The 20,758-nt window shown below is 35.5% G+C and overlaps 2 protein-coding genes and 3 non-coding genes across 11 annotated transcripts; 4 read left to right on the top strand and 1 right to left on the bottom strand.

Annotated features, from left to right (window-relative positions):
- Window positions 1-639: 639 nt before the first annotated feature.
- On the bottom strand, window positions 640-9,038 carry LOC111486942 (SUPPRESSOR OF ABI3-5). Of its 7 annotated transcripts, XM_023134115.1 has the most exons (17): window positions 8,863-9,038; window positions 8,427-8,560; window positions 8,274-8,352; window positions 8,017-8,057; window positions 7,021-7,780; window positions 6,864-6,935; window positions 6,679-6,771; window positions 6,513-6,592; window positions 6,103-6,253; window positions 5,252-5,339; window positions 5,082-5,176; window positions 4,770-4,838; window positions 4,092-4,271; window positions 3,457-3,649; window positions 1,678-2,634; window positions 1,215-1,399; window positions 689-1,046 (listed from the first exon to the last, which is right to left on the bottom strand). In XM_023134115.1, exons 3-17 carry the CDS (start codon window positions 8,319-8,321, stop codon window positions 867-869), a joined length of 3,192 nt encoding a protein of 1,063 aa, XP_022989883.1. In that variant the 5' UTR covers window positions 8,322-8,352; window positions 8,427-8,560; window positions 8,863-9,038; the 3' UTR covers window positions 689-866. The 7 variants fall into 7 exon arrangements, with proteins under 7 accessions (XP_022989879.1, XP_022989883.1, XP_022989881.1 ...); XM_023134111.1 differs by lacking the exon at window positions 8,427-8,560 and having other exon boundaries at window positions 640-1,046; window positions 8,274-8,411; XM_023134113.1 differs by having other exon boundaries at window positions 8,274-8,560; window positions 8,859-9,038.
- Window positions 9,039-11,058: 2,020 nt separating this feature from the next.
- Window positions 11,059-14,307, top strand: LOC111487478 (phytoene synthase, chloroplastic-like). Its single transcript, XM_023134889.1, has 7 exons — window positions 11,059-11,419; window positions 11,664-12,292; window positions 12,380-12,430; window positions 12,684-12,856; window positions 12,968-13,203; window positions 13,713-13,905; window positions 14,031-14,307. The coding sequence occupies exons 2-7, from the start codon at window positions 11,860-11,862 to the stop codon at window positions 14,181-14,183; spliced, it is 1,239 nt and encodes a 412-aa protein (XP_022990657.1). The 5' UTR covers window positions 11,059-11,419; window positions 11,664-11,859; the 3' UTR covers window positions 14,184-14,307.
- A 1,722-nt stretch (window positions 14,308-16,029) lies between these two features.
- On the top strand, window positions 16,030-16,111 carry LOC111487873. The gene has a single exon (XR_002719130.1). It is a non-coding gene; the product is annotated as a small nucleolar RNA Z103 (small nucleolar RNA).
- Window positions 16,112-16,282: 171 nt separating this feature from the next.
- LOC111487868 lies at window positions 16,283-16,383 on the top strand. The gene has a single exon (XR_002719125.1). It is a non-coding gene; the product is annotated as a small nucleolar RNA Z103 (small nucleolar RNA).
- Window positions 16,384-16,557: 174 nt separating this feature from the next.
- On the top strand, window positions 16,558-16,639 carry LOC111487874. Its single transcript, XR_002719131.1, has one exon. It is a non-coding gene; the product is annotated as a small nucleolar RNA Z103 (small nucleolar RNA).
- Window positions 16,640-20,758: the final 4,119 nt, after the last annotated feature.

The raw sequence follows: 20,758 nt of genomic DNA, 5'->3' as shown, positions 1-20,758 counted from the left end.
ATATTGCCAAATATCTTAGAAAGTAAGGACCCTAATGCAACATATCTGGTGAGGAATTTATCTATTTTTGGCTACTGCAAGATATTTGAATTAGAGTACTATCCAATTCTCATAGTTTCAAACACGTTATAAAATAGGTTTAAATTGATGGAACTAAAACATGATATTATGTAATCACTTTTAACTATTGTTGATGTGAACAATTTTAATAATCAAACTAAAACATGATATTCTAATTGAACAATTTTAATGGTGAACTTCCGGTGAACCTCGCCTTTAACTTTAAGGCTATGCCATCTACTTTAAGGCTATGCCATCTTAAGAGTCATTAAATAATTTTACCTTTGAAATATTGATTTTTGTTACAAACTAAATCATTACAAAATTGAAAGCAAAAAAAACTAAACCAGCAATTATGGTGGGGAACTCTATCACAAACAGACCAATCTTGATTGTAAGCCAAATGCAACCACAGGTTAACAAAACAGCAAAGACAGTTAATTTACCCTAATTTTTTTTCTTTAGGGATCAAACTGGATATTAGAAGTGGGAGCAATCTATCAATCTGGACGACCCTTTTCTTCTAAAAATTGATTTTATTGATCAGAGTCCTCTTCTTGTGTAAAGAGCCTAATCTAATTTTGTCCATGAAGTTCAGAGTATAAGTGTAATAATGCAGCAAAAGACATGAAAATAAGTAAGTACTTGGACAAGACGAGAGCTGGCTGATTCTAAATTGAATGCCATCGACACATCCAACAAATGCTACAGCAGAAACAAAACTTGTTTCTATAACCTAACGTTGGTAGGAGATCAATTTCAAACAAGTTTTGTACATTTGTCTGCGTTTGACTTACAGAACCATATCAAGACATCTCCCGGAACCGAGCAAGCGCTTTCTTATGAATGAGAGTTTTGTAGCTGTCACCAGCCTGTATCTCGAGGCTCGGATCCATCTTTTTCTGCTGACTCCCGAGTCCCGCCCTGCTATCCATGGCTTGTGCCTGGACTGGCTCCGTCATTCCACTTCCATCCTTACCTAGACCCTGGATGCAAAAAATATTACCAGAGAACAATCCCAACGTCACAATGGTGATGATACCAACAACATTTAATTTGCCAGCATTATCAAGTTCTACATTAACTCCAAAAAAAAAAAAAAAAAAGCCGTTTGGAAGATATGACAGAAGATTTAAGAACAAGAGAAAAATTACCGAGCCTTCATGCCAGCCCATGTTACGGAGCATCCTGTTGCCCACGTTATTTTCATCGATTGCTTTATCCGCCGTAATCACTTCAAAAGTGTTGAGATTTGCATCCCCACTTACTCGTCCTCCACCAACGCCAGGAGGAAAAGGCATTGAATCCAGAGAACCCTTTTTGACTGAAATATCTCGATCTTCAAAATTCACATATGATAAACAAAGAGGAGATCTCACATGTCAATATGAAAATTCTGAATAAAGCATCGGCTCATCAACCCAGTTAACAAACTCAGTCATCAAACAACAATCTGACAGATCCCAGCGCTAATCATGAAGAAAATGAATCTGAAAGTATCAAGTGCAATGATTCCAAATATAATTTGGTTTCAAGTAAACATTGTATAATCTTTAACCATAAGATGAATGTCTAAACTATATACAGAAGCTAAAGTGATAGAATGGCTGAACTTACTCAAATCCCCAAACTCGAGGTTGGACCGATCATCCCCAATGAATGTTGACGAGCCATATAAACTTCTCCTTTCAGCGGCACGATCTCTGTAGGCAGTCTGCGGTTGTTCCCTACTTGCAGAAGCAGAAGGTTGGGGCATTTCAGAAAACCTTCTCTTTCCACTTGCAGAAGTTATAGGAGGTGTGTAAGAACCCAAAGCAGACGCATCTGTTCTGAAGGAACTTGTGGTAGAGGGAGTGGGAGTATCAACAGCCATCGATGAAGTTGAATTGGCAGCACCATCTTTTACAGTTGAAGGAAAGACCACACTGGAGGTTGTTGGATACAAACTATCTGATTTCACGATACCCCTCCCAGAACCTCTGATAACACCCATCAAAGTCCCCCCGGAGCTGTTACTCACAGGTCTTGGCTTAACCTGAGATTCTGGAACAGAAGTTGAAGCAGCACCCGAGTTGAATGAAGTGCTCTCCCTTGAGGTTTGAACATCAGCTTTCGGTTTACTCTTCATCGATTGTCCAACAGGGAAAGTCTTATCTTCAGTTGATGCTAATAATTGGTTGTCATCAAGTGCCACTCGGGTTGCCTGTCCTTCATGACTTCGTTGCTTCCACATTGTCAAAACATTACTCATCTTCTTTTTACTAGCCAGTAAACTACTTTTTGAAGCAAGCTTTATCTCTTTAGCCTTTTCTTTCTCCCTCTTCTCTGCAGCTATCGCTGCTGTTGCTGCAGCCTGGACAGCATCTGGCAATGAAGCAGCCTTCTCAACCGATGTAATGGTAGCTGCAGGCGCAGAAATCACTACTTTTTTATTACTTGAACCTTCTGATGTCTTCGGGAACTCACCATCTTTTCCAGCAGCAGAGCTCTCATTCTGATCAGTACAGGGGATATATTGCTGCTTTTGATGGTCATATGTGTACCAAATTCCCCTGTTGCCGTCATAGTACAAGCCTGTGTGATAAATGTGAAAACTTAGTCTTGAACCTTAACAATTAATAATATGGTACAGATCATTAAAAAAAAGTGCGCAAATATAACCCTCTATTAGTTAATCTCACATTTTTCTTAAGATTTGTGGCTATACAAATAACTCTGGTGGCTTTAAGACTATTTTTATCAGAACAGGTTCTTCTAATCATGTTTAAATGCTTTAAGTTTGATTTTGATATTTTCTTTCTTTCTGAGCAGCTTATTACCAACTAAGTTTGTTGCAAATTTCAACTATTTATGGTTCAATTTAGGCATTTATGTTCACAGAACTTCGGCATCTGGTTGTGCGTGATTAGTAGATTTTTTGTCCTCTTAAAACCCAATTTGCTCCTTTCTTTTTTTTTTGTTCTCTTCCCAAAAAAAAAAAAAAAAAAAAAAACCCTGGAAATAAACTGGTATTCGGTCCTTGTTTCCAAAAAATTGAGCTAGGGATAGAGTTTCAAGATAAACTTTCAAATCAAACTTCTCTAAGCTCCTTCAACTCTCTAATACAGCTCATTATTTCCTTCCAAATTCATTCGCCACCCCAAACACTTAAGCCAATACTGAACTTAATCCTAATAAATTGCAGTCCTTTCATCCTAGTAACCTCTTTTCTGTAAGAAACGAGACTTCCAACCAACAAAAAAAAACATGGGTACAGGAGGATGTTAAGATTTCCACTCAAAGGCCAAGAAGATTAAAAACAGAAATTGGCAAGCAAGCAATAATGGCAAAAATATTATAAATAACAGACTCAAATTAGTTGCAATGGGATAAGGGTAAGCTCCATCAAGGGTGTACCTGTATTTCCGTCATAGTAGAAACCAGAAGCAGCATCATAATAGTAACCTGATGCTTCATCCCACACAAAGCCGGATTGTGGAGCCGAACCATGACTTTGAATTGCCACCTCCTTGCCTCCTAGTTCCTGGCCACCATTGGATTGTTTGTCATCTGGGTTGTATTCCTTTGGTGCCCATCCAACAGCATCATACTAAAAAACACACAAAAGAATAATCATGCACAAAATACCCTAGAAGTAAATATAGTGCTAGTTTGGATCCCGTTGATACCAAGACTTATGAATCACATATCTACTAAATACTTGTTCGTATAGCGAAGGGTGCTTACAGCAGAAATTTGTTAGAAATAAAGATTTCAGACATCAACTTAACAGGAGAAAGAAGAGGTACACATTTTGCATAGCTCCCTCCTTCATCACCTCAAACTTATACTTGTTAATGCTTTTTTGTTATTAATAGCACCAAGACCAACATAAAAAATATTTAGTTTTGAATTATGCTTATTTGCATGTGGGTATACCTACTTCAATACTTGTGTATACTAATCCCTGGTTTTTTTTAGAAAAAAAGATAGATAATGAAGTGTTCATGAAAATAATTTAAGGGGTGAAAAATAAAATAGCTTCAAAATACCTGCTGAGCAAATGTCGCAGCCTCAATTGCAGCAGCTGCAAGGCTGCTTGACTGTGAAGATCCAGATGGTCCTGATCCTTGACCAAGAATGCTCTTAGCATATGCTACTCGTAAAATTTGTCCATTCTTCTCGAGGGTTGTGCCATTTGTGGCATCAAGAGCTTTTGTAGCATCCTCCACCTACAAAAAAAATACAAATCTCATATAACAAAATATAGCTTCTCTGCCTGTTTATTTGTGCTAAAATATCTTTTCTAACAAAAATTAAAAATTAAAATTAAGCAAGCAAAAATTGCAATAACACACACAAATGTGATGAGACAGAGAGAGATTCCACTAAGCTAAGTACAGAGGCCCACTCCACTTATCTCCTTCATGCATCAGAAAACAGGTCACAACTTTTTTGGATAGGAAACAAAACACAGTTATTAAGCACTACTTTGCTGGTTATAAGGATGGCAGCAATAATTTTGTCATCATAATGTATTGCTGATTTTCAAGTATAGTAGACTGTAAATATTCCTCTGCAGAAATAAATCAATCTCCAGAAAACACGTTAAAATAATGTCACAAAGCACAGAGAAGGAGATGCATCAACATCAACATTTGGTACCATCAATTTTGTAGAAAAACAAGAAAAAATTCACATTACATATCCAACTAAAAAAGCAAGCTTACCGAATGGAAATGAACAAAAGCAAACCCTCTAGAAACATGAGTGAATTTGTCCCTAACCAAACGAAGGTCCTGCAAATATTTTTTTAAAAAGAAAATGTCATTATAACGTATAGTATTAACACTGTCATGACCTCGTAGAACTTTCAAAGATAACAAAGGCCAAAACACACCAAATCCAAGTGAAGTTGAATGTGTTTATAGCTGGTTTAAGAGATATTTTGAAGCAAATTCTATCATCTAAGTTGAAAATTTGTCCAACTCCAATTAAGTGATTATAAGAAAAATGAAATTTCAACAATTAATTTAATGTACCTTAATAGGAGCATGTTTAGAGAATTCATAGCGAAGCATTTCCTCATCCGCATTTTCATCCAATCCGCGAACAACCAAAACATGAGTTGGACCTACTTAAATTCAAATTCAGATAACTTCATCACAAGGGAATAAAATAGAAACAACCTGATGACAAACTATACACTGACCTGCCTCTTGTCCTTTCTTTCCTAAAGATGATTGATTAGACATATTAATATCTGCCGGTGGAGCATCATCAGTCCGAGGTTCATTACACTGCATAATACAATTGTGGTTTTTTCAATATTAACACGTCTGTCCTTAAATGAACAAGATGTCCCTTTGCCCAAAATTAGAGATTTAAAGCTTCAGGATTTAGTCAAATACTTCATATATATAAATATTTATCCCATCGCTGCCATATATAAAACCACTTACATGAATTACAATAAAAAGATTGTTATTCTTATCAGACAATCACAGGGGCAAATTAAACAAGAAATCGAAAAACCAAGAAACATAAATAAGGTATGAACCACCAAAAACTTATTTCATATTAATTAACTCTATATTGACAACAAGAACCCTTAGTATTTACTTCCAAAAAAGATGAACCTACACTTAACATATGTAATTTATAATAGAATCAAAGCAGTGGTCCACACACAAAGTTAAAATACTCGAGATCAACACAGGCAAAGACTAGAATATTGGGGGATACGGTTTGAGAGACCAATTTCCTAAGAGTAATAGTGAGAGAATCGCAATCAGGAGGCATTAAGCATCCTCATGGAGGGATTCGTCCACTTTTTTATGATTATAGTTACTGAGGTAGCTTATTCCATTTGAGAAGCTATATAGAATTATTATTATGGTTTAGATTATACTGCATCACTCAAATGAAATGAGCTTCTTGTTTCCACATATGTACATCAAGCTACCAAGTACACAACCCATGTACCAGAAACATGGTTAAAGATCACTACAACTGCAACAACTATCAAAAGTAGAAGAATATAGAAGAGATATTGGCAAAAACCTGAAAGCAAGATGTACGCCTTGCAAAATTTACACAGCCACAGATTGTGCACATCCAATCAGATGGCATTGCCATGTTCTTGCTAAAATAACCAGATCTCATAGTATTTTCTGCAGCAAAAGATCCTCCTGCACCCCCAGTTGGCTTACTACTGCAATACATAATAGATGAAATAAAAATAAGCTAGAGCAAAAAATAAATCATGAACTCGCTGAAGCCTACATTCAATAAAAATGACAATAAGACCTGAAAAAAAAAATTCAGAGAAGCCTGATTCTCATAGAACCCAGTATTCTGAACTCCAGGCAAGTAAAAAATAAATAACATAAAGGAAACCTAGACAATTAGACAAATGCTAGCCTTATCCAATTCAGTGATAAATCTAAATTATAGTGATAAACTGAACAAACCTGTACTCAAAGAAAAGCTTCCTGCCATCAACAACTAGTCCATCATCACCAATCTTGTCCATCATTGTTTGTGCTGCTCCCTATTTCATCAATAAGAACAATTATACATATCCACTCAGAAAATATAATATAATTAACCAATACAAAGTTTGAAAATTGTGGTTACCACTGAAGGGAAATCAATAAATGCAAAACCGCGTGAAATGCCAGAATTGCGCTCTTTGATCACACGCACATGACGGAGGGGTCCCCATTCAGCCTATAATGAAGCACATTATAAAAATATTTCAAAGTTTATAGCTACTATGTGAGCCACAAGCATTTTAAATAAAATATCAAGCTTAATATTACAAGGATTTGGTAGAGATCTTCTTCAGTGGTTTTTTGAGAAAGACCCTTCACAACTACAGTGGCAGATGGAGCCTGCATGAAAATGTTAAAAATCACTCAGTTCTATTCCCTCATAAATAATGAGTAAACAGAATAGACTGAGACCAAGAAAGAATACCACTGAATAATGCTCACGGCCTCGTTTCTCTTCTCGATCTCTTCGCCTCTCAGACCTTTCATGGCGATCGTCATCATAACTATCTTCTCGATAATTTCGTCCATGGCTTCGACTCCGAGGAGATCTTGATCTAGAATGAGAATCACGCCCACGAGACTTAGACCTATCATGTCTTCTATGAGGACTTTGATCCCTATCCCAACTAGAACATCTCTTGTCACGTTCACGATCACGTGATTCCCTCCTTCTCCAGTTACCCTCTCTTCTACTACCTCTATCATAATCAGAATCATATCGATACCGTCCATGGTCATAATCCCTCTCATAACTATCATCTCTCTTTTGATGAGCCACATTAGACTTGTAGTCATAATCATCGTACACATAATCATCACGCTCACGACTCCCAAATCGATCTGGCCTGTCAATTCCATGATCACGAAGATTACTAACACTACGATAACCATCACGAGATCTATCAAAATCCTGATATGTATCAATTTCATGTTCATTAAAAGCATCCAAGTCATGGTATGACTCATTATATGGTCTTTCATATCGCCTTGATCCCCTATCAATAGGGTAGTCATCTTCATAACTTCTCCTCCTTGATTGAGACCAAAGGCCAGAAGCTGAAGGTGCTGGTGGGGGATAGTCTTCTCTATTGGCAATATCATGGTGAAAGGCATCTCTTGGATAACTGTTATCTCTTGTGTATCGTTCATCTAAAAACCTTTGCTCATCATATGCTCCGCCAACCCTGCAAAAATGATAAAAGAAATGGGATGGAAGAAACCTATGTAACAGAACAAGAACAAAAAGTAAACTTGGACAAAACCACCAAATATGAATGAGAATCCGAGTAGAAGTACAAAAAAAAAACTCACTTAATCACCCATTGGATATACATCAATGCTCTTAAGATTTATGAACGAACAATTCTTCCCAAACATGTTAAAATATTCTTTCCAATGATGATCAAGAGTTATTACTCACCGGAAGTTTGGCTCGTGAACATTACCATAACCCTCCAAAGCCTGTGGATTCAAGAGAATAAGCTATGTCAGCACAAATAGTCAAATGTTCTTATGAGGTTAGGCAAATCCAGTCCACATCCTCAATGCCCCAAGTCTTTCTCTCATTTTTTTCTTTAAAGATGAGATGCCGGAAAAGAAATGGACATTCACATAGCCCTAATAATTTCGGGAATTATCATCCATATAGGTGATTATTAAGGAGGAAACCACAATTACGCTGTTATTATCCCATCCTTGTTGAAGACCATAGCGCCCAGGATCCATTATCGCAGGAAAAGTGAGTCACGAATACACCCTACAAAGCTCTGGATGTTGGATCAAAAGATTCAGGAGCACAATGTTCGAAAACCTTTCCTGTAATATACGCACCAAACAGACATAGTTATGCCATGACGAACCAACACTTAACAAGCCCCATGAATAGACCTTGGCCTCGTATCTAAATTGGAATCCTCATAAATATAATCCTTCCCAGAATTCAGAAGCATCAATCTTCCGATTCCCTTTACAAAAAAAAGTGGACCTTAACATTAGAAACCATAGAGCTCACGCAGCAACAACATAACTCAGTTGCCAAACTCAATCGCAAATACATCAACGCATTGAACATAATGTTTCAAGCGACCAACATGGCAAACGCCAAAGCAAACAGAAAAAGAAGAAATCCACAAAACATCGAAGAAACAATGACTAAATGACGTTATTTCCTACCAAAAGGCGCAGCGACACATGACGACACACGAAACATAACAAGTCTTCAACAACATTGAAAATTGCAATGAATTAGGAAATTCGACGTACATACAATGGAATTGGAAGACTGATTTTGGATCCGATCGACTGAATTGAAGCTATCCTACTTTCTGTTCTTGCTCTTCTCGGTCTCTTCTAGGGTTTCTTCCGCCAGAACCAGAATGCGTTAAAGCCCCGAAAGCATTCGACAAAAAAAAAATGCTTCCAGCTTTCACTACTCTCTTCGCCCGACTCATTACAGAAAAATATAAATTTGCCCTTCTCATTGATGATCGAAATACGTGGGCCGGGCTTCAAACTGTCTATCGTGGGCCCAACTACCAGGCCCAGGCCCAATCTTGAATGTATGTTTTCATAATTATAATCAATATTTTAAGAAAAATCTAATTAGTTACTTTTTAAACTATATTTTAAGAAATTTCGTTTACTTAGTTATAATCTAATCATATTATTATTAATAAATATATTGAAAAAAAATTACGTAAAATATTCGTGGCAATCGAAGTAGGCTTTTATAATTACCTAATTTATATTTTATTATAATTGTATTTAAAGCTATATTAATTTAGATCTTTTAAGACACTTTTTAAAGTTGTACTTAATTAAATTTTAATTTAAAATTGATTTATTACCAATATATAAATAAATAAATAAATATATATATATAATAATAATAATATGCCAATTTTCAATTTTATATCTAATAAGTTTGTGATATTTATAAGTTTATTTTTTATTAAAAAATTAGAAAAACTAAATAAATATCAAATATTTAAATTGGACCATATAGCTACAACCAGAAACAAAATGTGCATTTTTTTTTTGTAATTTTAATTTGATTATATTTAAATTAAAATACAATAGAATTTAAAACAAAAAAATCTAGACAAAAAAATATTATTAATCTACATAATATAAAATATTTATTTCTATTAAAAAAAGTATTATTTATATACTATACTTTAAATTACAATTCTACCTTAAATTGCTATTTGTAAATAACACAATTTATAATTATTAATTTGTTTGAGGAAAGACTCGTGAACTTTAAAAAGATTTAAAAAATCCCTTTTAATTTTTAAAATTATTTAAAAAATACACATTTTCAAAAGTTATATTAATATTCTTTAAATTTTGTTTTTTGAAGAATATAAAAAACACCTTTAAACTTTTTAATGTTATTAAAATAATTATGGGTAATTTTGTTCATAGTAATAAAATTTTTTAAATATTTATTTATAAAAGTTAACGTTATTTTAAAATTTTATAGATATTTATTAAAGTTTTAAGTATATTTTTAAATATAATATTACGGGTTTTTATCTAAATTGTATATAAATGTATTTTTTAAGATTTTTTTTAATTAAAGGTTATTATTGAATATTTTGTTTGAAAAACTAAAAAGTTATTTATTTATTTATTAATTTAGTGTTCAAATTATGAATATTAAATCTAGGGCCATGTGTCCTTTTAAGGGTCGGTACCCCATTAGTACCGGATCTCATGGGCTTACACTCTGCCACGTGTCCTATTTAGGAGTACAATGTATCTCGTTATTGCGGTAAGGTGAATTTTTGATAACGTTATCTTCCGCTGATTGGGCTGGATTGTCCACGTGTCATCTTCTTCATACACTCACACGCTTCTCCCTTTATCCTCATTCCAATGGCATGGCATCACGCTTTTTTCCTTTTCAGACAAATTATTCAATAAAGTCGTTAATTTATTTTCAATAATTGTAGCGATATTCAAAAGATACAAACGAATTAACATTGTGGACGATATTATTTGATTATCAATTTTAAATCGACACATCTTAGTGTATCTTAGTGTTCAGAGAATTAGTAAAAATTGCCTTAAATTGGATTGTCCAGGCCACTCAAATTCTGCCCCTTTCTTAAAAATAAGTAATTGGCAGACAAAGCGAATATGTAAAAATTGCCTTAGTTTGAATTGTTTCGTGCAACTCGAGAACATGAAGTTGAAATCGTTACTAATTGCGAAATTGACCCACAAATTTGGACAGGGCTCAAGACGTAGTCGAGCGCCGACATAGTCCCAAGCTAGAGCAGTCTAATAAGGGAATCGCCGACTGGTTCGTGTTGAAGAAGTTAGACCCATGAACTTTAAATCTCCCATTGTAGCTAAAATGTCAAATGAACCCGAAATCTTAGGGAGGAGTATGAATTTGAAGAGCTAGAAGATATCGAGAATCAAAATAACGACAAGTCAAGTTGAATGGACGAACATCAAAATGTAATATTTTATTGGGCAAGCTACAATATGACCCACACTCTCAGCCCCATTTTAAAACTGAGCGGCAACTTGCAGAAAAATAAAAAACTGGACGGGCTCGACGCAGTTTGCGGACCAAATTCTTCCAGCAACGATCAAGACTCCATTACAGCAACCATCCACCACCAAATCCCCGAAAAGAGCACAGTGGCCTCAACTCAAATGCGCCACAAAAAAACAAACAAAACAACACCCAGTTCATTTCAATCGCCTCTTTATAATACAATCGATCTTCAAAGTTGAATCGAAAGAGAGAGCTCCCTCCCTTGGCGGTTCGTTTCTCCTCCCTGCTCCATTGCTGTTCTTTAGCAATCGTAAGTAATTCTGCTGTTCTTGTTTTATGTAATCGCCTCGCGTTTTTGATTTTGGGGATTCGTTTCTGTTCATATTCTAGTCAAATTTCGAAGAAATCTGAGGATAATCACCATGTGAGTGTTAGGTGTTTGCTGGTCGCGGAGTTTATTTTATGTCCACATAATCGGGTTCTTATATTAATTTATTGTACTCTGTTTTGGCTGTGCTTGTTTTTTAAACTATAAATTTTTGGACGAATTACAGGCGCGATATAAAAGAGAAACTAAGTGGGGAGCTTCCTCCGTGTCCAAGCATTGCTAGGAATTTCTTGGACGGTTCAATCGGATTTAAGTTGCTTTTTCCAACTCATTTTCAATTGGGTTTCTCGATTACTCTGCGATTCGTTATTTCTAGATTCGAATCATCGAGTGAGGAAGTGAAATTTTGAAAATCGATTGATATGTCTTTTGCTTCGTCGTTGGTTGTCTCTTCCAACGTCGAAATTTCGCCATCGAACTTCGGGTTTCTTGATTCAGTTCGAGATGGATCTCAAATTCCCGATTCTTCGAGATTCTTTTCCCGAAATCGAGCTGCGAAAATGATGAAAAAGAGACACAAATGGGGCAATTACTCTCGCTCCTCACAATTGAAGTACCCAGTTATTGCTGCAAGTATGGTGGTGAATCCCGCCGGAGCAATGACCATCTCGTCGGAGCAAAAGGTGTACGACGTGGTTATGAAACAGGCGGCTCTGGTGAAACGGCAGCTGAGGACCGCCGGAGAATTGGATGTGAAGCCAGATATTGTTCTTCCTGGGACTCTGAGCTTGTTGAATGAAGCTTATGATCGCTGTGGTGAAGTTTGTGCAGAGTATGCCAAGACATTTTATCTGGGTTAGCCTTTTTGTTATCATTTTTCTTACTAAAAATTTGTTACTTAAATTCTTGTCTGATTTCATGTCTTTTTGGTCTTCTTTTTAGGAACTATGCTGATGACTCCCGAGAGACAAAAGGCTATTTGGGCAATATATGGTAAGTGGTACTGAACTATTATATTTGAATTTCCGTTGCTTGGCCTTTGTAGCTTTGATCGACATGATGTCGGTGTGCAATCTGTTCGGTTATAGAGCCGACTGTTATTTATAGCTTTTGTTATACATAGTAGAATTTGCCTCCTTGCATTTTCTCTCTCTTGTTGTTTGTATTCATTTAGATTGAATTTATGCGTTGTTGTGCGATCTTAACACAATTTGTACTAAGTTTATCCTCGTTTGTTGGCTTGAAGTGTGGTGTAGGAGGACAGATGAGCTTGTTGATGGGCCAAATGCTTCACACATAACACCATCAGCATTGGATAGATGGGAGGCAAGGTTGGAAGAGCTTTTCCAAGGGAGGCCTTTTGATATGCTCGACGCCGCTTTAGCCGATACCGTTACTAAGTTTCCTGTCGACATTCAGGTCAGCTATGGTTTGATCAACATTGTAGCCATATGAAATCTTGGTACCTCTAGTAGAAATGGTGTTTGGCTATGAAGTTGGATGAAGTCTAATATGTTTCGATTTTTGCAGCCGTTTAAAGATATGATCGAAGGGATGAGAACGGATCTAAGGAAGTCGAGATACAAAAATTTTGACGAACTATATCTCTACTGTTATTATGTTGCTGGAACAGTTGGGTTGATGAGTGTTCCTGTGATGGGCATTGCACCTGACTCGCAAGCAAGCACAGAGAGTGTGTACAATGCTGCTTTGGCTTTAGGCATTGCTAACCAACTTACAAACATTCTCAGAGATGTTGGAGAAGAGTAAGTTCACTGCCCATGTTGACTCTACAGTAATGTTTCCTAAGCTGGTTCATGTCTTAACTAATCTTAAGTCAGCTTGATAGTCGTTAAGAACTTAGAGGGAACTAGTTCAAACCGTTACAACGACATTAGGCAATCAAACATAGTAGGGTCAGACGGCTCTCTCATAACATTAGTGCTACACACACGCTAGCTCAAACATCCACGGATAGGGGTGAAATCAACACATAGTGTAAACTTAATGATAAGTAAAAAAGAACGTCGTAGAACAAGTCCAAACTCTATAACTGTAACAGCCCAAGTTCACCGTTAGCAGATATTGTCTCTTTGGACTTTTCCTTTCGGGCTTCCTCTCGAGGTTTTAAAAGGGAAAGGTTTCCACACCCTTTGTTCTCATTCCCAACCAATATGGGATATCACAATAACGACCAATAACCATTGTTGATTGAAGTGCATAAACAGATGTAAAAGACGTTTCCTTTAACGGGATTTATTTATGGTATGTAAAGTGCTAGAAGAGGAAGAATATACCTACCACAAGATGAGCTAGCACGGGCAGGGATTTCAGACGAGGATATATTTGCTGGAAGAGTAACTGATAAATGGAGGAACTTCATGAAGAGTCAAATTAAACGAGCTCGAACGTTCTTTGATGAGGCCGAAAAAGGAGTGTTGGAGCTTAGTAACGCTAGCAGATGGCCGGTAAATAATCCATCATTTCTTTTACTTTTCTTCTTCATTTTGCTATCCATTTTGATCCAACGGACCATCATTCGTTCTATTAGTCATTGTGCTTGAAATATGAATGGTAGCCATAATGTCTATAGGTGTGGGCTTCATTGCTACTGTATCGGCAAATATTGGACGAGATTGAAGCAAATGACTACAACAACTTCACGAAGAGGGCATATGTGAGCAAAGCCAAGAAAATGATGGCACTTCCAATGGCTTATGCAAGGTCTCTCCTTCGCCCTTCATGAACTTGCACGAAAATTTTGTATGTAAACATGTTCTTTAATTATATAGTTCCTCTCCTTCATTAGTCAAATAAAGTTAGCCACGAAACTAATGGAAAAGAAGCTCAATACATGAGGTAAAGGAAAAGAGAATAGTTTGGGTCGAGGCCCCTAATCAACCCCCTCGGCCTTGACATGAGACCAAGGTTGACATTTGGTCGACCTCTTTAGGGACCATGTTTGTTTGTAGCCATTGAATTTGGTCTCGATTATCTTAAACCTATTTGTCAGTCAGAAAAAAATATCCTAAAAAAGTTTGAATATAAATATTGATTTCATTAAGAATCTAAAGCTAAATATAAATCTCTTGTCTATAAGTATTTGAGAGAGACTTTTTTTTTTTTTTTAATGGAGTAATTTTGTTTGAATTTATGAAATATTGTGAATAGCTTTCTAATTTATATGGTAATTTAGTTATTATTATTACTACGGGTTTACATGGGTTGAACTTAAAATTTCTGGTTGATGATGACTTGAGCAACTCGAACATAGTTTATAACCCAACCTAATTCTCTATTTTCGGTTTGGGTTGGATTTGTTGGGTTGTTCTTTTTTATTTTTATTTATAATTATTTAACGAAACCCTATTTATTATTAATAACTAAAATTTTATATAGTTCAAATATCAAATATTAACGAGCATAGCACACCACTAACATCAATGAATATTATATTCTTTTTTTTTTTTTTTTTTTAAGTAGGGTAAGGTTGAATTGAGTTGTAACCCTAATTTCGGGTTGGTTGGATTGACCATACCAAAAAATAAATCAAACTAAATTTGTCAATTTTTTAAAAAATTCAACCAAATTGAACCTTTATTGGACTTGGGTAGTCAAAATGGCTCGGTATCAAGTTACATAAACACTCATTTTTTCTTAATTCAATAACAATGATGCTCGCCCACACTGTGACACACATATGTGCCACAAGGTAGTTCACTTAGGCCACATGGTCCAAGGGTGGTGGAGAGTTAACACCATGATACTCCTATAGTACATTTTGAGCAATTTTCATTCTACCAGGTGTGTAGACATGATTTTGGTGAGGTTTCATACGGTGTCGTGCATTGTCCGTCCAATGTTCGATTGACACCAAACTTGGCGAACATTCATATTTCATATGGACGAAAACACTCCAAAATATTGTCTTGAAATAATAATCTAATCTTTTTTTTAATTCAATAACAATGATGGTTAGATTCAAACATCTAATCTTTTTGTTGGTTGATGATACGTATCAATTAGTATTGAGTTAAGTCGAGTATGACGCACAAATTAACCAAGTAATGCTATTATTACTAAAATTTTAAGATAGTTTTATTCAAAATAAGAAAACGGCTAATAAAATGGAAAAAATCCGACCGTACACGTGGCTTGATATAAAACGATAGATCTGTAAACCCTAGAAAGCAATTTTAGGGCTTGGAAGCGAACATTGCAGCCCCTCTGTTTCTATATATAAGCTTCTTAGCGATTTAGCTATCACACCAACAATCGTCTTCTTCATGCGGCCCATCTTCACTATGTAGCGTTAGGGTTTTGATTCGCAAGAGGTAAACCATTTTCTTTTTGTAGTGGACTTAATGGCGTCGGATACTGATTACTGGCCTCCGTTAGACTCTGTTTCATTATCGGTTGCTTTGTATTTGCCGCCGCGATAGCAGCTCCGATTCTGTTAACTAAAGAGGCCTTCACGGCTTCCACACGAAGCCGGCCGTTGAGTTTCAGTTTCGTGCTTAAGGTCACTACTACTTGCTATGGATTTAATGTTGCCTTTTGCATTGTTTGATATGTATGGTTATCAATCGTAGATGGAAGTGATGACACTTTCCCCAAATGATCGACGCTGATTATACTGTGCTGGTGTGGTTACCACACTTTTGTCTGATCCATCTCATTCGATTGTGATTGAATTTGAATGTCTTGAATTCTCCATTCTACTTTTTAGTATTCTTCGAAAGAAACTGCCATTTCTCTTTTAATCGTTAGCTGAGTTATTTTTAGTACTTTTGGTCGATTTAACATGACCGTATTCAGTTGCTAAACTGAATAATTGCGATGAAGTTGGAATTGATGATACTTTCCCCAAATGATCGACGTTGATTATATTATGCTGGTGTATATATCACATTCCGTCTGATCCTTCTTCGACGATCTTTTTTCAATTGAATTTTTCTTGTCTTAGTCTTTCGATTCATTGAGTTTCATAGAATTTAATGCTTTATTTCTTATTGTCATTTGATTGCATATGTTTTTATTTACCGTCGTTAATTGAATTTAGTCTCTACTTTCACTATTTGTTTTAAATGTTGTTTGAGATGTATTACTACCAATCGTAGATGGAAGTGAGGACACTTTCCCCAAATGATCGACGCTGATTATTCTATGCTGGTGTGCTCATCACACTTTAGTCTGATCCATCTCTTTTGCTCTTAACTGTGAACTAGTTTTAATCCATTTACGTTTTTCCTGACTTCTGCATTTTACCTTATTTTGGTTACTTTGAATTTAACTGTCATTGCTCTTTGGGTCGGTAGCTTCATCAAATTAGTCTTGACAATTTTGATCATCATGTATTTTATTTTGGGCAAAAGAGTAAATTTCTTCTCCAACGCATGTATTTTATATAATCTCTTGTTTCTCTTTTTCGTCTCAAAATCTTGAAATAAAACCTTAAACCCTAAATAATTTTGGTGATACAATTCACTTTCTATCATTAAAGTTAGAAGTTATTAGTACTTTGTTGTGTTTCTCCTTAGACTTCATTGTAAAAACTGCCACAAATTCACCATTGGAGATCAAAATCAAGAAAACTCCCAGTAGAGACTTATTTTGTTTAAGTGAAATTTGGGTGGTAGATTCACTCTGGAAAATTGAAAATTTACAATGTACAATTATGACCTTTTTGTTTTGGTTGTACGAGGAGTCTTGGAATCTTGGAATTTCCGGAGAGATAAGCATGTGTTTTACGTTACTTTGAACGTCTTTATTTTGTTTTGGGTCAAGTGAAAATTTCCAAGATAATACGTCCAAGTTGTGTGCGTTATGTTACCAAAATTTAAAGAAAATGTTTGAACACTCCCGTCGCCCAACGTATGGAGGAGCCCGGTGTAATCGACGAGCAACACATGGCAGAAAACGACTGGAAGTATGCGTCTGGCCCTGGCAGTGGACACTTGGTTCTTGGACCCAAGTCGACGTAAACTTGACTCAGTACCCAAGCGATCTGATTTGCGACTCATTATGTCTGACCCGCGACTGCTCAAAGGTTCCCGTGCGTGAAAATGCGTGTTAAGTTCTCCCTATCTAAGGTTATATATATTAAGCTGTTGTTATTTCTCTCTTGTTTGTTTATATATACAAGTCTATTTAAAAAATCTATTTTCTAAAATCTTACCCTTGATTTCTAAAGCCTTTTTTTAAAAGAGGCTAGAGGCTCAATCATAGTTTAGCTGTAGATGACCAAGAACAAATTAGCTTAGTTCATTTATCGTTGGAAAGTGAGTGTTGCACAATTGTTAGTCCTCTTCTTTTAAAAGTGTGATTGTGTCCAGTGATATCTAGTGTTTCAAATTCTCAAATTCTGTTGTTTGTCTTTTGTTAGCTAGTTTTTTTGGCTCAGATATGGATACTATTGATGTGAATTAGGACTCCCGAAGGGTATCTTGTTACTTTTGGAATAATAAGAAATTAAGCATACTTAAAATCGATTAATTATAAAATTGCTTTAGGCTAAGAATATCATATTGCATGTTGAAAGGAGGAAGCAAATTTTGTGAAACATGCAGTTCGGGTGAAGATGGAAGTTATCTCTCGTCGAACATGTGTGTTGATATTACAATGACTATTGCACAACTCTAGTATACGATTGCCTATATTTTATTTCTTGTTGAGAATAGGAAGAAACATTGAGCTTAGACTAGGGTGCTAGAGACTTATTGGGCTAGACAAAGTCTAGATCAAGATGGTGTTAGGAGATGGTGCATTTAGGGTCACGAAGGGTGGCCAATAGACCCAGCCCCAATGTTTGAGACCACGATGATTGTCAATTTTTGTGGTAGTATGGTCTTGTGGATTGTTATTAGGTTATGGATGCGAAGAGAGCCTTCTATAAGTGGTTGCTTAATGGGTATTCTTATATTCATCATTTTCTACATTTTTTTCCCGGGTGTATGATGTCATTGATCAAGGCCCAAGGGTGCTTGGGAGACATGATGCCACAAAGGGGGTGACCTAGAGCGTCTATGAGTCTGCAAAGTCATGCATAGTCATATCATGCATTTTGTTACCCCATTAACTTCTCTTATGAACTTCATATACTACACGAACATTAGTCTTTTATCGGAAATTTTCTTTTTAATAACTAAAATTTTTCCATAAAATCTTCTTCCTCATTTATTTTCTATGTTCTTTCCTCGCTAGTCTCTTGATCACACAATTGGTTCGAGTCTCAAATTTTGAGCACTAACACTCATGCAAGCAAACCCAGTAGGAATGATTCCTCCTTCGAGAACGCTAACATTAAAGATGGTAAAGAACAGAGGGTGAAGAAAATTGAACCCTAAAAAACTTAATAGAAAACCAAGATTGAAACAGAACAACTAATCTATTAACATTGTTGCCGAAGGTAAAGAATACTGAGTGACGGAACAACAAACCCACAATGAGCTCAATGTGACCTAGTGAAGCCAAGTAGTGAAGCCAAGTAGTGAAGCCAAGTCTGACCCAAAGTCAAATAAAAAACATAATGAATATATTACCAAAGTGAGCAGAACTACTCATTCTCTCAACGCCCAAAGGTTCATTGAATCCTCTTAAAAACTGCGCACACCAAAGAAAATACTTTATTCAATTATATATATATATATATATACAAAATTTTTAAAAGAAGTCACAGTAAGTTTACGAGATAAAAGAACATTCAAAATTTTTAAATGTTACGAGAAGATTCCCACGACCCATTCCCAAGTCATAGTAGGTTCATGAGACGAAAGCGCATTCCAATTTTTTAACTCATGGATCTGAACTGCCACTTGTTTTTTTGTCGTATTCATGTTATTCTTAAAACGAGAATATTAACTTTGAACCTTGCACCTCATTCCTTTTCTTCTCCTTGTATCCTCCATTTGTCACCATGTAGAACTCGCAACACATGCACTTCTTGATGTGAGAATAAACTTGAAAACAATATCAATAGTGGGTTCTTTTCAAACCCTATCTTACATAGATGCTTATAACAGAAACTTCGGTATTATCGATACACCTAATTGAATTAGGTAAACGTCACTCAATATATTTTGCAGTTCCTTATAATCAACTCGAGACGAACATAGAAAAAATTGTTGTATTTTTTATGTTATAAATAAAGATGTTAAAAATTATTTATAAAACATTTTAGTCGAGAAGATCACTAAATTTGAACGTGAACCATTTGATGGGAATACAATTGGTGGGTTGGCAAAGGACACTAAATCATGGAATAAAGAATAAGCTTTTAAGTAGCTGTAGCTTAGGCATGTTCAAAAAGTAATGTGGGTTTAGAAATTGATTCCAACCACTTAACAAAAGACACACAATAATTCAAAAGTAAGGTTGGTAATTTAGGAATATCCTTTGTGTTTGTCGCTTAATTTTCAAGCGTTCCATCTCAATCACAAATCATCGAACAACAATGATCAGATAAGAGTGTTTATGGGTTGAGTTCGATCTGATTGAGACATTTTTTAATGTGTTTGTCTTATGGGTTGAGTTTGATAGGATTAATGAGAGTGATCCTAAGAATATCTTAGTTAAAAAAGGTTTGAAAGAATCGAAAGTTACTATATATATATATAAACAAGATGCACCTTTTTTTTTAATAACTCAATCATAGAAACTTCAATCTAAACGGTACAGATTGGATTGAGATTATCGATCTAAGATAAACGTTGAGATTATTAATCTAAATTGATAAACGTGGCAACGTTCATCAATTTTTTTGGGTCATCTGATTTTGTAAATAGTCCGAGTTTTGATTTGTGTTTGTAGCTTAATCTTCAAGCACTACATCTAAATCTGATCGCACAATTGTTGACTTCTTAAGTGAGAAAAAAGCATACTAAAAAAGAACTTAAGGAGGTGAGTAATTAAATACCAAATCTTGATTCATTTATTTGAAACCAACCGATCACTTACATTTGGACAAAGTTGATAGAGTTTATTTTTTGGATCAATAAATTTTTTAAACACCCCTAGTTTGGTTTGTGTTCATAGCTTTATTTTCAAAAACTCGATCTAAGTCACAACCACAGAATAGTGAGAAATGACAAAACATATTAAAAAACGTCACGTGTTAGTTTATGAGGATAATTTTCATTCTTAGAAGCAATTCAAGATAAGTAAGTAACGGGACCATGTTCATTTATTTGATTACCAAACCAAAACTGTAACCGTTTAAGCCCACTACTAGTACATATTGTCTGCTTTGACACGTTACATATCGTCATCAACCACGGTTTTAAAACGGGTCTGATAGGGAGAAGTTTCCACACTCTTATAAAT

This window comes from Cucurbita maxima, unplaced genomic scaffold (genome assembly GCF_002738345.1).
Source record: "Cucurbita maxima cultivar Rimu unplaced genomic scaffold, Cmax_1.0 Cma_Scf00012, whole genome shotgun sequence".
NCBI classification, from domain to species: Eukaryota; Viridiplantae; Streptophyta; class Magnoliopsida; order Cucurbitales; family Cucurbitaceae; genus Cucurbita; species Cucurbita maxima.
Note: the sequence above shows the minus strand (reverse complement) of the source record. Positions and strands in the feature narration are given on the sequence as shown.

Coding starts and splice junctions, on each gene's coding strand:
- LOC111486942 (XM_023134111.1), bottom strand. CDS start 8,321: ATGGATCCTGGGCGCTATGGTCTTCAACAAGGATGGGATAATAACAGC. Junction 4,839..5,081: donor CTAAACATGCTCCTATTAAG/GTACATTAAATT, acceptor AAATATTTGCAG/GACCTTCGTTTGGTTAGGGA. Junction 1,047..1,214: donor TGGGCTGGCATGAAGGCTCG/GTAATTTTTCTC, acceptor TTTTGCATCCAG/GGTCTAGGTAAGGATGGAAG.
- LOC111487478 (XM_023134889.1), top strand. CDS start 11,860: ATGTCTTTTGCTTCGTCGTTGGTTGTCTCTTCCAACGTCGAAATTTCG. Junction 12,857..12,967: donor AGTTTCCTGTCGACATTCAG/GTCAGCTATGGT, acceptor CGATTTTTGCAG/CCGTTTAAAGATATGATCGA. Junction 13,906..14,030: donor GTAACGCTAGCAGATGGCCG/GTAAATAATCCA, acceptor TAATGTCTATAG/GTGTGGGCTTCATTGCTACT.